Source organism: Arachis hypogaea, chromosome 13 (assembly GCF_003086295.3).
Source record: "Arachis hypogaea cultivar Tifrunner chromosome 13, arahy.Tifrunner.gnm2.J5K5, whole genome shotgun sequence".
Classification (NCBI taxonomy): Eukaryota; Viridiplantae; Streptophyta; class Magnoliopsida; order Fabales; family Fabaceae; genus Arachis; species Arachis hypogaea.
Window position 1 is genome coordinate 118,972,467 of NC_092048.1, and position 17,623 is coordinate 118,990,089.

The following is a 17,623-nucleotide window of genomic DNA, read 5'->3' on the forward strand; positions in this document are numbered from 1 at the left end:
ATGAGGAGAGCTAAGTCCGAATTGTGTGAGAGAGGGGGGAGCCGAACTAGGATTTAAAGGGAAAGGGGGGGTGGCTTTCGAAAAAGATATGATAGAAAAAGTGATTTGGAAAAGATAAGTATGATATGAAAAGATGTAATTTAAAATTGAAAAGATATGAAAGATATTTGAAAAAGGTAAATCTGAATTTAGAAAAAGATGTTGTGAAGATTTGAAAAAGATATTGATGAGTTGAAAAGATTTTAGAAGGAAAAGAGATAGGTTTGTTTTGAAAAGGATTTGAAAAAAAATTTGAAGAGGATAAATAAAAGGGTTTATGAATTAAGATACATTTGATATCTTTTGAAAAAGGATTTGAAAAATTAGGATTTGTAACATGTTTGTGCAAGAAATCATGAATTGAAACATAAAAATTGGAAAAAAATTTGAATTGAAAACGTAATTGCCTACTCCCCACAATCCTGGCGTTAAACGCCCAACTGCTGCATGTTTTGGGCGTTTAACACCCACTTGGTGCTTGGTCTGGGCGTTTAATGCATAGCTGTTGCTTTCAGCTGGCGTTAAACGCCAAAAACTCCTTTGTTACTGGGCGTTTTTCTGAACGCCCAGGATGCTGTAAATCTGGCGTTAAACGCCCAGAAGCTGCTTCTTTCTGGCGTTTAACGCCCAGATGGCTATCTTTACTGGCGTTTTCTTGCCAGTGAGCTTCTTTTTCCTGTTTTGTGCTCTGAATCCTTCTGTAACTCTGTGAACTTATACAATTGATTCTTTATCTTGAAGATTATTAATATAGAACTTATATAAAATAAAAAAAATAGTTGAATAACAAAAAAAGTTTTGCTAATGGCTGGGTTGCCTCCTAGCAAGCGCTTCTTTATTGTCTTTAGCTGGACCTTGCTGAGCTTTTAATCTAGCCTCAGCCTTGAGCACTCTTGCTCAATATTGCCTTCAAGATAGTGCTTGATTCTCTGTCCATTAACAATGAACTTCTTATTAGAATCAATGTCTTGAAGCTCCACATAGCCATATGGTGATACACTTGTAATCACATATGGTCCCCTCCACCGAGATTTCAGTTTTTCGGGAAATAGCCTGAGCCTAGAGTTAAATAACAGAACCTTTTGTCCTGGTTCAAAGACTCTAGATGACAACTTTCTGTCATGCCACCTTTTTGATTTCTCTTTATAAAGCTTGGCATTTTCGAAAGCAGTGAGTCTGAATTCCTCTAGCTCATTCAGCTGGAGCAATCTTTTTTCTCCAACTAATTTGGCATCAAAGTTTAGGAATCTAGTTGCCCAGTAGGCCTTATGTTCCAGTTCCACGGGCAGATGACAGGCCTTACCATACACAAGCTGGTATGGAGAAGTCCCTATAGGGTGTGTGTGGTTGGAGGGAATACAAGTATATTCCCAGGAATTAAAATCCAACCCATTTCATTCCCATCTCCCCCCTGGTTATCTTTCATTCCAATGGGAATGGAATGTGTATAATAAAGTGAAAAGACCAAAATACCCTTGTCAATTTCACTCCAACACTACTTTCAGATTTTTACTCCTCATTTGATCAGAAACCCAAACCCTAGCAGAACCCCAATCCCATCGAAACTAAAACCTAGCCGAGCTTCTTCCCCAAATTCATGGAGGCTCCACCGGTGTCAGCACCGTCTTGCCGCCGATTTGAGTTTGCACGACCACCCCTCACCTTATTCTAGAAGGAAATTCACTTCAATCCTTCGTTTGCGTTCGTGTTCCATCATCGCAGCTCACGTCGGTTCACCGCCACTGTATGCTTTCCGTCGTCGCTACCGTGCCTCTAGCCGGATCCTCCGCGTCGCGTGCTCGCGTTTGGTCTCTCTCCTCCGTCACTCTCTTGCTTGGCGTCGAGTTCGCCGTCGACGAGGAAGCTTTGCCACCGTTTCTCCAGTGCTTCACATACGGTTCTCTCTCTCCCTCTGTCTCTCTTTCACTTTCGATCTCTCTCTCTCTCTCTCTCTCTCTCTCTCTCTTTCGATCTCTCTCTCTCTTGCCCTCTCTCACTTTCTTCTGTTGGTTGCAGGGGATACTAAATAAGAGCAAATTGGTTGCTATTGATGCTGAAAACAGGGGCTACCCTCCGAATAAGGTATGTAAGTTGATGATTACGATGTTTTTGACACTAAATTTCTGATGATTTGATGATGACACTGATCTGAGGTAGTTAACATCATTGTTAAGTTTGCATAAGGTCACAAGTTGAAAAGTTGTTTTCCACAGTGAGTGCTTTTGGGTTTGTGGTGTTTGAAATTTAAGGGGAGAAAATGAAGGTTAGATGGTGAATTGGTGATTGAGTTTTGGAGCACATAACCTAGTCATGTGTTTGTTGTTTTTTATTGTTTTTCAAGAACCAAAATTGCTTGCAATTCTTTTACTCTGCCAGATATTTGCAATTATGTCACTGAAAGCTAAAAAAAGATAAATTTGTTTCATTACAATTTTGTTAGCTGAACTTGAATTTAATCAACTCAATTTAACTATTATGCTTTTGCATTCTTTTACTTGTGTTCTATTTAACTATGATGCTTTTGATTCTCTTTTGCTGATATCCTACAATCAAACTTCAAGCTATTTTGGATTAGAATTGAAGTTCTCTAATTTGTATAAAGCATGTCTGCAGCATTCAATTTATTGGATATTACCTTTCATTAAAATTAAATGATGATATAGAATTTCACTTACAATGACAATGTATATTTCTTCTTCAAGTCGAGTACTTATCAAGAGTATGCTGCGGAAAAATCCAGAGCTTAGGCAAGCGTATGTTTACTTGCTTGACTTCTTAACTGTTACTTTTCATCTTTTAAACTATGTATTAACTGGTGAAAAGTTGAAAATCAAAATCTACCCTTGCTGTTTGAATTTGCTACTAGTTCATTGATAGGTTCAATTTATTTCCTCTCTTTTGCTGAACAGATCTGCTACATATACTATCATCTACTCCTAGACATCCAAACCTCATTGAGCACACCAGTGAGAAAGCCAAGGAAGCTAAAGATATACAAGTGAGAAACTAGTGGATTTGAATTTGTTAATGTTTCTTTCTTTGAATCTTACATAATATTTGTTATTTGTCCAAGTTGCAGCATAGCTAAAAGAAGAAATATAATTATCAGGTAGTAGTAAGTAGTAACTTTTGGTGAATAGAGAGTTTGCACTTACTAAGTTAGTGCTTTGTCTCGTGTATCCTGTGTTTTTTATTTTAGTAAGTAATAACTTTTGGTGAGAAAGAGGGTTGCAGATACTGTTTTAGACCTATTCCCATGTACCCAGTGCCTCTCTTCTTTTTACTAAGAAAACTCTAACTTGATTTTACTAATCATATGTTTCCTGTGGGGTGTGACATATTCCAACATGAGTGTTGCCATTGCATTTCCCTCTTCATATTTGTACAATGTCCTTATTGCCCATCCCTTCATAACAATACTACTCAGTATCATATTGATCTTGTCTCTGTCTGAAAACAGATTAAGACCTTAATTTTGATTCACTGGAGCAGTCAGCATACAATCTTTTTTAATAATTAATATACCTTTTTTCCTTTATATATATAAGATAGAGTTATGTTAACATCTATTGCACTACTATAAAAATACAATGATCCTACCTAATCAAAGTAGAATCATATAGCCTTTATCTGAATTATCAGCAAATCTTGTATCTATATACTTAGTCGGCAGCATTTTGTTGTCATGCTCTACTGAAATTAAACTTTGAAATAAAAAATATTTATATATATCATATTCTTATATTATATATATATATTCCTAAACTTATCTTTTCTGGTTGTTTCCCACTACATTGACATTGCTACCAGAAAGAAAAGAAAAGAAAAGTTATTTATATTCCTAAACTGGCCCTGCTTGATTTTTTTTTGCAGAATGGATCCCAAATAGAAGATAAAAGTTATTGCCTACTTGATTTTACATTTCGAATTAATGAATGACCTTATGGTTAAGTTGTTGATGATTTACTATGTTTTGATTATATTGCAATTGAAAAAAAAGAAAAGAAAATGGAATGATAGTTATAGTAGGCAAGTAATAAGAGATGTTAGTGTTGATAGAATTATTTATTTTAGTGATCTAGCATGTATAGAAAATACAAGAATGGATAGATGTGCCTTTCATACATTGTGTAACATGCTTAAAAGGGTTGGAAGGTTAGAACCAAGTAGGAATATGGGTGTGGAAGAAATGGTTGCCATATTTTTACATATTATAGCACATGACATCAAAATTAGAGTAATAAAGAGACAATTTGTGAGATCTGAAAAAACAATTAGTAGGCGGTTTAATGATGTATTGCTTGCTATTTTGAGATGTCATAATCTCTTACTGAAGAATCCTCAACCATTTAGCCAGGATAAAAAGGATGAACGATGAAAATGGTTTAAGGTAATTTATTTTGCTAATGTTATTAAATCTCATATGGTTAGTGTTCTTTAGAATTGAGTTAATTGATCTTTGTTTTGAATTTTAGGATTGCCTAGGAGCCTTAGATGGTACTCATATCAAAGTCAATGTCCTTGAGGCTGATAAGCCTAGATATCGAAACAGAAAAGGTGACATAACAACCAATGTGCTTGGAGTGGTTGCTCCCGATATGCAATTTATCTACGTACTGGCGGGTTGGGAGGGTTCAGCTGCGGATTCTAGGGTATTGCGAGATGCACTATTTCGAAATGGGTTTAGTGTTCCCCAAGGTATTTTATTGAGACTTTAATATGTTATCAAAGTAACCATTTGAGCTTTCATTAATTTTGTTCAATTGTGTGTGTCACACTAGGTCATTATTACTTATGTGATGCTGGATACATAAATTGTGAAGGATTTTTGGCACCTTATAGAGGACAAAAATATCATTTGAGTGAGTTTAATCCACATAATCAACCTAGTACATCCCAAGAACTTTTTAATATGAAACACTCACAAGCTAGAAATATCATTGAAAGGGCATTTGGAGTATTGAAAGCAAGATGGGGAATTTTAAGAGGAAGGTCATTTTATCCTATTAAAACTCAAGGAAGAATTATAACTGCATGTTGCCTTTTGCATAATCACATTAGAAGAGTGATGGTTGTGGATCCTATTGATGAGATAGTAGATCAAAATATGCTTGGAGTAGATGGGGGGACAATCCACCATATTGAGACGAGCAATGCTTGGGGTAGATGGAGGGATCAACTTGCACAAGAAATGTGGAACCAATAATGGAGGAGAAGACATCATATACGATAATTGTGTTCATTTTTCTATGTATAAGGTTGTCTATTGTAACATTGATTTCATTTTATTGATGTGGTTGCGTTCTTGTACAAGAGTTGTGCGTCTGCTAGTAAATTTTAACTTTTGAGACTTCTTTGTAACTTTAATTTGGATAATAGTAAAGCTTTTTAATACATATGTAGTTAGAATCGTTGAGCTTTGTTTTATATAAGTTCAATTATGGATTATGAGACGAATTATGAATTATGGAATTTTTGAAAATTTAGATACGTATTTTGTATTAATTTTAATTAAACATATTTAATATTAGGGGTATTTAAGTAAATTTAAAAAATTTAGAGTCAATAATAAATTTAACTAAAGATATTTGTTATTAGGAATATTTTAGTAAATTTAAAAAAATTTAGAATCAATAATAATTTTAATTAAAGATATTTGATATTAGGAGTATTTTAGTAAATTTAAAAAAATTTAGAGTCAATAATAATTTTAATTAAAGATATTTGATATTAAGAGTATTTTAGTAAATTTAAAAAAATTTAGAGTCAATAATAATTTAACTAAAGATATTTGTTATTAGGGATATTTTAATAAATTTAAAAAAAATTAGAATCAATAATAATTTTAATTAAAAATATTTGATATTAGGGATATTTTAGTAAATTTTAAAAAAAATTAGAATCAATAATAATTTTAATTAAAGATCTTTGATATTAGGGTTATTTTAGTAAATTTAAAAATAAATTAAAAATAATATTTTATTATATTTATATTTATTTAAAAAATTACAGTCTAAAAAATTTAATTAAAAATATTTTATTTTATTATATTTATATTTTATTATATATATTTACAAAATTTAATCATTAATATTCTAATTAAAAATTATAAGGGTATTTTGGACAAAGTATTCATAATTCCCAAATATATTAAATATGAACCAAACAAAAAGTAAAACATTCCTAGGCATATTATTAATATTCCATAGATTTTATTTTTACAAACCAAACATAGGAATATTATATACTTGGTAATATTATTCCAAGGAATCATATTCCTAGTAATGATATTCCTAGGCATAAAAATTAATCTTTGAACCATACACACTCATAGGGGTCTTGAATGCTGTTCTGTAAGCCCACAGAGCATTATCCAAGCTTCTTGCCCAATTCTTTCTACGGGTACTTACAGTCAGTTCCAGGATTCTTTTTAGTTCTCTGTTAAAAACTTCAGCTTGCCCATTTGTCTATGGATGATATGGAGTCGCCACCTTGTGGCGAATCTGATGCGGGCAGAAATTGGTGAATTAAAAATTATTAGAATATATACGTTGCAAGTATAGTTCTTAATTCGCCAGAAATCCACCGCTCAATTTAGAAAGGTGTCACAGAAAATTGAAATTTAAAATATTGGGAGTATGAATCTAGGTCGTCTCCCAACGAGTTGCAGGAAAGGGTGCTATTTTATTAATCAGATGTTTTCGAAAAGGGTCGAGTTGAGTAAACAGGAAATTAAATTGATAAAATTGAATAACATAAATAAAAGTCTTGACTGGGAGTTGATTACATGGAAGCCCTATTCTTGATGGAACACTCTTAAGATTAATTGACAATTGAGAGTTATTTCGTTTAGTTATCCTTTACTAAGTAAGAGAAGGTAAAACAAGTTGGAATGCTGTTCTATCCACAAGTCCCAATCCACTCTAAGGAGGATTGGTGTCAGGAATTAGAGAGCAAACCAACAATAACCCAATTACAATCTTTCTCTTGAACCTTCCAACTCAAGGGTTCCTTTCAATCAACTCCCCATCAAGTAGGGAACTACTCACTCATTGTAAAGGTAAAATTCATACCATATGAAAAGGAATTAAAGAAAGACATTGTAAATAAAAATTAAAATAGTCAATTAAAAATAAAAGTGATCCTTGTATTAAATAATCCTAAGAATATTCCAATGGTAAAATTAAACAAAGCAAAGAACATGAAAGAGTGAACCAAGTAAAGAAAACGAACTAGAATGACGAAGTCTTGATGAGGTAATAACTCTTCTTAATATCCCAATGCAAAAAGCTAGAGAAAAATAAAATCCTAAGAACTATGAATGTGTAGAGAGAAAACCTAGAGGAGGAGTAAAACTACATCTAAAAACTAAAACTGTGTAGAATGAATTGTTCCCTTGGTTTATGCATGTTCTCTGGCTCTAGTCTGCTGTTCTGGGCCGAAAACTGGGTCAAAATAGGGTCCAAAATCGCCCCCAGCGAATCCTGCAGATTATGCAGATCGCGCATGTCACGCGATCGCGTCATCCATGCGGACGCGTCATTCGCGCTTTTCCTTGCCACGCGTTCGCGTCGTCCACGCTTCCGCGTCGCTCGAGCTTTTCCAGTCCGCGCAATCGCGTGAGCCGTGCGGCCGCGTCACTGCGAATTTTCCTCTTTCGCGCGGTCGCGTGAGCCATGCGACCGCGTCACTTCTCGCTGGTTATCTCCTCAATTTCTTGTGTTCCTTCCATTTTTGCTAGCTTCCTTTCCAATCTCCAACTCATTCATGCCCTATAAAGCCTGAAACGCTTAACACACAGATCACGGCATCGAATGGAATAAAGGAGAATTAAAATGCATAATTAAAAGTCTCTAGGAAGCAGTTTTCAATCAAGTAATAATTTCAGGAAGGAAATATAAATGCATGCTAAATTAATGAATAAGTGGGTAAGGATCATGATAAAACCACACAATTAAACACAATATAAACCATAAAATAGTGGCTTATCAACCTCCCCACACTTAAACATTAGCATGTCCTCATGCTTAATTGAAGGAGATAAAGTAAATAAGTATGAACATGCAGAAACTCATGCAATGCAATGCAATCCTATATATATATATATAAATAAATGCAACTATATGATCCTTGTCCACTTGATCAAAAGTAAATAAGCTCTTCAAAACAATTACAAATCAAATTCCACTAATTCTATCATCATACAGTAAGACAGATAAAAGTGCAAGAAGATAGCTCATGAAAGCAGGGAACATGGAAATTCAAGCATTGAACCCTCACTGATGATGTATGTACGCTCTAAGCTCTCTAGTGTATAGGGTAATTACTCTATCCTTCTCTAATCATGCTCTCTAACTTTTGTTCTTCTCCTAACCAATCAACAACAGTTAATATACCAATGCAAACATCATAAGGTCTTCTCAAGGTTGTAATGGGGCCAAGGTAGGTAGGGATACATGTATGGCCAAGTGAGCTTATAAATTGAATCTTTAATTAACCCAAGCTTCAACCCAACCTATATAACTTGCATAACCTTAGAATTCATACCTAGCTACCCAGAATTCCCCTTTTATATTCCATACTCATGTATCAACTTTTTTATTTTAATTTTTATCATATGTGCATTGATCTTTGAATTCTCAATTCAGCATTGGGGTAATTTTGTCCCCTTATTCATTTATTTTAAAAATTTATTTTATATATATATTTTATAGAAGCAAAAATAAACATAGCTTATCAATGCACATAGATTTTTAATTCTTATAGTTTCACATGAGTAGGTATCCAAATTCCCATTAAATTATCATGACACATTCCCTTAATAACTTTTGTTCCCACAATTTTCCATACTTAACTAGCGCACACAATTCTATCTTAAGCTAACCAAAGATTCAATTTGGGATATACAATTATTTTTCCGCTTAAGGCTAGTAACGTGGTGAAATATAGAACAAATGGGATTTAAAGGCTCAAAGTGGTTAACAAAGGTAATTGAAAAGGGTAGGCTTAATTTGGATGAGTGAGTTTAAACAAATAATAGCCTCAAGCATGTGCAAGCATATAAATATAATAAATATTGGACATATAAGATAAAACAAAATATAGATTACAATCATAGAGAAGTAAACACACAAGAATAAAATAATTATGGTTAGATAATGTAACCATGCATAAAGGCTCAAATCTTCACAGGTTGTGTGTTCTTTAGCTCAAACATCATGTTCCAAATACAACTTCAAGCAAATTTATCATAAAAATTTTAAAAATTAGTGAAATTTTGTTCCAAAGATAGAGTCTTAGAAGAAACTTATTGTCTTTTCAATCAAGTAGAGCATGCATGCAACTAACCTATTACTATGCAATTTATCCTATTCTATAAAAGAAAGAAAAGCTAACTAAAATATCCTAATTTATTGGTGCTAGGGAAGAGAAATTACCTCCGGAAGTCAGGTACTGACCGACCTCCCCACACTTAAGGCTTTGCACCGTCCTCGGTGCCATCTGTCAGGAACAGGGGTGGGCTGGTAGCAGTATCTCCACAGTCGGGACCATCATGGCTCCCTGTGCTGGTAAAAGAAGTGGAGTCCGGGGTGTCTGAGTCCTTGAAGTGTCCCTTGAGTAGCTCCTTGAGGTGTTTGAATCGGCGCTCGTTACGGCGCTCTCTCATCTTAGCTTTGTGTTCCTGCCGATCCAACTTTTCAAGTATCTGATGGAGCAGCTGGGCTGTTGTAGGTGCTTGTGGTGCGGAAGAAGGAATATCTTCAACTGGAGCAGTGGGAAGGCTTGTAGTGGCTGCTGGAAGTCTAAGGTACTTCCCATTGGGGACAAACTGATCATCCCGTGGAAGCATGGCTTTGGTGTCTCCAGCTCTGTAGGAAACTCCGACTGCTGAGACAAGATCTGAGACCAAGGCGGGAAAAGGTAAATTGCCCGTAATTTGTACGTGTCCCATGGCATTCCGGATATGTCTTGGTAGATTCAGAGGCTGGTCTGTAAGGATGCACCATAGTAGAACAGCCATGTCAGCAGTGAAGGAGGACTCGTAAGTGCTCGGAAAGACGTAATGGGACATGATCTGTGCCCATACGCGAGCCTCCAATGTAAGTGCTGAAGCTGATATTCCCTTAGGCGGGTACGATGGTATCCGTAGATCCAACGACTGCCAGGTAGTGCGATAACTCTGAGAACAGCTTCCCAGTCAAATTGGTACATCTGGCGCTTGAGTGCGGCTTCTTGAAAGGCGTCCATTCCTTCTGGAATAGGGGGAAGACCCAGAGCTTGTTGAATGGCCTCTTCTGTAATGGGAACTTGCTTCTGACGGAGAAAGACAGACTGCAGGGTTGGCAGGTAGAAGTTAGAGTAGAACTCGACCACCCAAGAAAGATTGACCTGCTTTGGCTGTCTCTGTAGGAAACCCCATTGTCTTCATTCAATTTGCGGCTCAACAAAAGTAGCAATATTGGGCGGGAGGATAAGAAGGTGTTCGTTGTTGTAACTCCTTTCAGCTAGAATAGGGAACATCTGCTCACAGTAGCGATTTGGAAATCGCGCAGTGTCCTTTGCTGGAAAGGCTTTCTCCTTTTTGTCAACCTTGATGATCCTCTTAACTCTTCTTGTTGAGAGTTTGACTGCAGTTGAAGAAGACTCTGCCACTAGTGCTCTTTTAGTTCCTCTTCTTGCTGGGGGTTTGGGAGTAGCTTTCTCTTTTCCTTTCTTGGTGGCCATCCTGAAAAGGGGAAGAGAAAGTAAATTAAATTCAAAGAGATATATAGCAAGGAAGAGAGTGGAAAAGGTGGTGATGGATGCACATTAGGAGGTAACTGACATTAACACACGCTCATGAGTACATGTGAAAAGTCATCAAAGGAAAATAGCTAGTGCATATAATGACAAGTAAATGCAAGGTGTTTATTGGCATGTCGGAAAAGGGCATGAGTAGCATAGACCAAGCATTACTTTGTAACAAACCATCACATTTGTATTGACAATTAAATTCAATTAATATAATAGTAAAGGGAATTTGTGAAAAGCAAGCAATGAATATTAGAATAACATAGAGAAGTGCATAATGCCTTATGGGCTTTTTCACAAACACATAGCATGCAAGGTAAATAAAGTATAGAAAGTATTAAAGTGAACATGCAAGCAACCCTTTAAAGAAAATAATATATAATTGCCAAACAATTTGCAACAATCCACAAGCATATAATGAAGAATAATGACTCAAATAAAATTCTAACACCATGTAAAAAAGAAAGAAGAAGAAAGAAAATATGAATAATGAAAAGAAAAAGAAAAGAAAAGAAAATAACATATTAAATAAGAAGAATGATAGAAAAGAAAAGGGTGAAGAAGAAAATAAAACCTTGTTAATGGAGGTGAGGGAGAGAGAGTGAAAGGTGAGATAGAAGGAAGAAGAGAGAAGGAAGAAATAAGTAGGGAAAAGAGAAAATAGGATTTGGAGAGAAAAAGATATGATATTTGGAAAAATTAGGAAAACTGTGCGCTGCAAGCGACGCGATCGCATGGGGCACGCGGTCGCGCGACCTGCGCTTAAGGTGATTGACGCGGTCGCGTCGGTCACGCGGTCGCGTGACCTTAAGTTGTGCTAGTGGTGCGAGGGTTGCCTCGCACTCGCACAACTCTCTGTTCAAAATCATTAATTGCCAAATTTTTGGTGACGCGATCACATAGGACATGCGATCGCGTGAGTGGACAGTTTATGGTGTATGACGCGGTCGCATGGGGAACGCGGTCGCGTGAGGGGGACTGCGCGTCCAGCGCCAGTCCAGCACCACTCTAGCACAACTTTCAGCTGTGCACCCTTTTTACGTCGAAAATCAGGGCACGCAGTCGCGTGGGAGGTCATTATGCCCATACGACGCGGACGCGTGGGTCGCTTTGTGCCACTGGAACGCCTCCAGCCACGCTCCAGCATGACTCTCTGTTCATTTTTATTTTTCTCCCCTCTCCTTGCGACGCGGACGCGTCGCGTGGCATTTTTATTTTTTTTTTTTAATTTTTTTTAAATAAGAGTATGTAAATGCAGATGCACGAAATATACTAATAAAGAGAAGAGTTATTGGATAAGAAAACTAAAAATAGAGAAAAGAACGATCATACCATGGTGGGTTGTCTCCCACCTAGCACTTTGCTTTAACATCCGTAAGTTGGACGCTCCACTAGCTCAGTCTTTGGCTATGTGGGGATCTTCCAGGAGGAAGATCTCGAGTTCCTTGTCTTTCTTCTGCTTTTCGCCATGGTACAACTTTAAACGATGTCCATTAACTTTGATAAGCTCCGAGCTCGAAGGATGGCTAAGGTGATAAACTCCGTACGGTTCGGCCTTCTCTACTCTGTATGGACCTTCCCATCTTGATCTCAACTTGCCTGGCATGAGCCTCAGTTGAGATTTGTAAAGGAGGACTAAGTCCCCAGGTTGGAACTCTTTCCTCTTGATGTTCTGGTCATGTACAGCCTTCATCTTCTCCTTGTGTAGTCTTGAGTTCTCATAAGCTTCTAGGTGAAGGCTCTCCAGTTCTTGCAGTTGCAACTTCCTTTCAGCTCTGACTTTCTCAATTCCCATATTGCACTCCTTGACTGCCCAAAAGGCTTTGTGCTCTATTTCAACTGGGAGATGGCAAGCTTTTCCATAAACTAAGCGAAAATGACTAATCCCAATGGGTGTTTTGTATGCTGTTCTATATGCCCAGAGTGCATCTTATAGCCTGGTGCTCCAGTCTCTTCTATGAGGCTTTACTATCTTCTGCAAGATACGCTTTATCTCTCTATTTGACACCTCGGCTTGCCCATTGGTCTGAGGATGGTATGCTGTCGCAACCTTATGAATTATCCCGTGCTTCTTCATTAGTCCTGTTAGTCTCCTGTTACAAAAATTTGTGCCTTGATCGCTCACGATTGCTCGTGGTGATCCAAAGCGACAGATAATATGATTTCTCACAAAGGAAACAACAGTGTTAGCGTCATCAGTGCGGGTAGGAATTGCTTCCACCCATTTGGAAACGTAATCCACAGCTAACAATATATAAAAATAACCATTAGAATTTGGAAATGGACCCATGAAGTCAATGCCCCAAACATAAAAAATTTCACAGAAAAGCATATATTGTTGAGGCATCTCATCCCTCCTGGATATATTACCAAATTTTTGGCATGGGAGACAAGATTTACAATACTCAGCAGCGTCTCTAAAAAGAGTGGGCTACCAGAATCCACAGTCTAAGATCTTTCTAGCTGTTCTTTGAGGGCCAAAATGTCCTCCACTCTCAGATGAGTGACATGCCTCTAAAATAGACTGGAATTCTGATTGAGACACACAACGTCTAATTACTTGATCAGCGCCACATCTCCCTAAATTTGGGTCATCCCATATATAATATTTAGACTCGTTTTTCAGCTTGTCTCTTTGATGCTTAGAAAAGTTTGGAGGAAATGTGCAGCTAACTAGATAATTAGCTACAGGTGCGTACCAATGGACTACCTCAGATACTGCTTGCAGGTTATCAAATGGAAAATTATCATCTATAGGAGTAGAATCACCCTTAATGTGCTCAAGGCGACTCAAGTGGTCTGCCACTAAATTCTGGTTACCACTCCTATCCTTTATTTCTAAATCAAATTATTGTAATAGCAGTATCCAACGTATAAGTCTTGGTTTGGACTCCTTTTTAGATAATAGACACTTTAAAGCTGCATGGTCCGAATACACCACTACTCTAGTACCAAGTAAATAAGCTCAGAATTTATCCAAAGCAAAAACAATAGCAAGAAGCTCTTTCTCAGTAGTAGTATAATTGGACTGGGCAGTGTCTAAAGTCTTAGATGCATAAGCAATAACAAAAGGATCCTTACCTTCGCGCTGAGCCAGCGCTGCTCCTACCGCATGGTTGGAAGCATCGCACATGATTTCAAACGGCTGGCTCCAGTCTGGTCCTCTCACAATTGGAGCTTGAGTCAGGGCGGCCTTCAGCTTATCAAACGCTTGTTTGCAATCTTCACTAAACTCGAACTCAATATCATTCTGCAGTAATCTGGATAAGGGAAGTGCTACCTTACTAAAGTCCTTAATAAATTTCCTGTAAAAACCTGCATGGCCAAGGAATGAACGAACTTCCCTCACAGAGGAGGGGTAAGGTAAACTAGAAATAACATTCACCTTTGCTGGGTCTACAGAAATGCCATTATTAGATACCACATGTCCTAATACAATCCCTTGTTTTACCATAAAATGACATTTTTCAAAATTCAATACAAGGTTTGTATTAACACATCTATCTAATACTCTAGATAATCCATCTAAGCAAAGGCTAAAAGAATCACCATAAACGCTAAAATCATCCATATAAACCTCCATACAGTCCTCAATAAGATCAGAGAAAAGACTCATCATACACCTTTGGAAAGTAGCTGGTGCATTGCAAAAGCCAAAGGGCATTCTCTTGTAAGCATAAGTCCCAAAAGGACATGTAAAAATGGTCTTTTCCTGATCCTCAGGAGCTATATGAATATGGAAATAACCTGTGTAACCATCTAAAAAGCAATAATGTGATTTAACTGACAGGCGATCCAGCATTTGATCAATAAATGGAAGTGGGTAGTGATCCTTACGGGTGGCTTGGTTGAGACGCCTGTAATCAATGCAGACTTTCCAAGCGTTCTGAACTCTAGTTGCTATGAGCTCTCCATGCTCATTTTTCACTGTAGTAACTCCAGACTTCTTGGGCACCACTTGTACTGGGCTAACCCATTCACTGTCTGAAATGGGATAGATGATACCTGCTTCCAATAGTCTGGTCACTTCCTTTTTGACAACTTCCAGGATAGTGGGATTCAATCTTCTTTGGGATTGATGGACAAGTCTTGCTCCCTCTTCTAAAAATATTCTGTGCTCACATACTTGAGGGTTGATGCCTACTATGTCTGCCAAACTCCACCCAATTGCCTTCTTGTGCCTCCTCAGTACATCAAGTAGCTGCTCTTCTTCTTGAGAAGTGAGTTCCCTTGCAATGATAACTGGAAATCTCTGCTCATCTTCGAGATAAGCATATTTGAGATGTGGAGGAAGGGGTTTCAATTCTAATTTCTGATCATGGGCAGGCTCTGGATTATCTGGAGCTTGTGAAAATGGCGAAGTGCCCTCATTGTCAATTAAGAGGGTCCCCACACTTGGACCTTGTCCAGTGTGCCTCTCTTCTAACTCTTCCTTGTGAACTGCAGCTACAATTTCATCTATGACATCACACTGGAAGATAGAATGATTTTTTGGAGGGTTATTTATGACTCCATTCAGATTGAAGATTACTATTCGGCCATCTATTTCAAAAGAGTATGTTCCTGAAAAAGCATCCAATTTGAATTTGGATGTCTTCAGGAATGGTCTTCCAAGTAGGATTGATGATGGCTTATCTGAGTCATTATGGGGCATCTCCAAGATATAAAAATCAGTGGGAAATATAAGCCCTTTAATGTTCACTAAAACATCTTCAGCAACTCCAGCTACTGTAATAATGCTTTTATCTGCTAACACAAAACGAGCTGCCGACCTTTTTAACGGAGGGAGCCTCAAAATATCATATATAGATAAAGGCATTATACTAACACAGGCTCCTAAATCACACATGCAATCATAAATTACTACACCACCAATAGTACAACTAACTATACAAGGACCTGGGTCACTACACTTCTCAGGTAATCCTCCCATTAAAGTAGATATGGAACTACCTAAAGGAATAGTTTCTAATTCATTAATTTTGTCTTTATGTATACATAGATCTTTTAGAAACTTTACATATTTAGGTACTTGTTGAATAACATCAAAAAGAGGAACAGTTACCTCAACCTTTTTGAATATTTCTACCATTTTGGGATCGGGTTCCAGCTGCTTCCTGGGCTTCCTTGCAAGTTGTGGAAAGGGAATGGGAGTAGTGTTTTCTGCAGTGTCTGCGCCTCTTGGTGCTTCCTCCTGTGGTTGGGCTTCTTCTTTTTTAGTTATGTCCTGTATGTCCTCTTCCTCTTCAACATCTTCTATTTCTACGACCTCTTCAGCTGAGGCGTGCTCTGGTGGGCTTGGCTCCTCCTGATTCCTCTCCTGCAGTGTGGTTCCGGACTTCAGGGTGATGGCATTAATTCCCCCCTTCGGATTGGGTAATGGTTGAGAGGGAATTCCAGTGGAACTTGAAGGTTGGTTATTGGAATTTTGCATTGATCCAATCTGTGAGACAAGAGCTTGCAAAGTAGCGGTCAGACCATTCAGATTGGCATTAATGTTATTTTTCATGGTCTGTTGACTTCGCTAAAAAAATTTTAGTAACTCTTCATTAGGAGACGAAGAAGGGTGAGTAAATTGAGAGGTCTGCTGTTGGGTATTCTGTGGTCCTTGGGATTGCCTCAGGTGAGGTACTCTGTAAGGTTGGTTCTGCTGCCTGTTGTTATTATTATTCCACCTCTGATTTCCCTGATTATCTCTGCCTCTTCTGTTATTGTTGTCCCTCCAATTCTGGTTAGAATTGTCCTGCCATCCATGGTTATTATTTCCACCTTGATTGTACCCTTGGTTGGGGCGGTCATAGAAATTATGAGTGGATGCCACCATGTTGTCTTCTTGTTGGAGCTGTGGGCATTCATCAGTATAATGACTATAATCAGCACAAATTTCGTAGACTCTCTGTGGGACTAACTGTTGACTTTGCTGTGGTGAAGGAGGTTGAGCTTGCTGAACTTGTTGTTGATTCAATTGCATTTGCTTCAGCAAGTTGGTCATTTCACAGATACTTTGAGTTAGAGCAGCAGTCTCTCTGCTAGAGGATACTTCTGCAACGGCTTTTGAACGGCCTTGCTTCTGTCTGTGGTTCCTAGTAGATTTAGCTAAGTCACTGATCAATTGCCATGCCTCATCAGTGGTCTTGTACTTCTTCATAGACCCATTGCTAGCACTTTCCAATGTGGTCTTATCTTGGGGCCTCATACACTGTGTGATATAGCTGAGTAACACTATCTTGTCAATCATGTGGTGGGGACATGCTTCCAGAAGATTATTGAAGCGCTCCCAGTATTCAAAGAGAGTCTCGTTGTCATCTTGAACAATCGTGGAAATATCTTTCCTTAGTTTATCAGTAACTTCAGATGGAAAGAATTTCTCCAAAAACTCTTTTCTGAGCGTATCCCAGTTGGATACACTTGCTAGAGGTTGAGTGTAGTACCACTCTCTTGCTTTTCCCTCAAGAGAAAACGGGAAAGCTTTCAGCAGAATTGAAGTTTCATCTGTACCATCTCGCTTGACAGTAGAACAGGCTGCCTGAAAATCTCTCAGGTGCTTGATAGGCTCTTGAGCAGGTAAGCCATGAAACTTGGGCATCAAATTGAGTAGTGCGGTCTTTATTTCAAAATCTGTAGCCACCGGTGGGTGATGCGCTTGAAACGGTTGCATTGTAAAATCAGGGGCTCCTTCCTCCTGGATAGTAATTCTCCTAGGTTCTGCCATGTCGTCTACACGTGAATCAACCGAATCAGTAGAACGGGGGCTGGTTTCTTCCTCAAGTGACGTTTCAGATCCGCCCTCAGA

The 17,623-nt window shown here is 37.8% G+C and overlaps 1 protein-coding gene across 1 annotated transcript; it reads left to right on the top strand.

Annotated features, from left to right (window-relative positions):
- Positions 1–4,141: 4,141 nt before the first annotated feature.
- LOC140177693 (protein ALP1-like) lies at positions 4,142–5,245 on the top strand. Its single transcript, XM_072210840.1, has 3 exons — positions 4,142–4,276; positions 4,515–4,737; positions 4,821–5,245. Exons 1-3 carry the CDS (start codon positions 4,142–4,144, stop codon positions 5,243–5,245), a joined length of 783 nt encoding a protein of 260 aa, XP_072066941.1.
- The last annotated feature ends 12,378 nt before the right edge of the window (positions 5,246–17,623 follow it).

Bases quoted from the DNA above. Each gene is read 5' to 3' on its own strand.
- LOC140177693 (XM_072210840.1), top strand. From the start codon at position 4,142: ATGGATAGATGTGCCTTTCATACATTGTGTAACATGCTTAAAAGGGTT. The intron at 4,277-4,514 runs GTAATAAAGAGA...TTTGAATTTTAG, and splicing joins CACATGACATCAAAATTAGA to GATTGCCTAGGAGCCTTAGA. The intron at 4,738-4,820 runs GTATTTTATTGA...GTGTCACACTAG, and splicing joins TGGGTTTAGTGTTCCCCAAG to GTCATTATTACTTATGTGAT.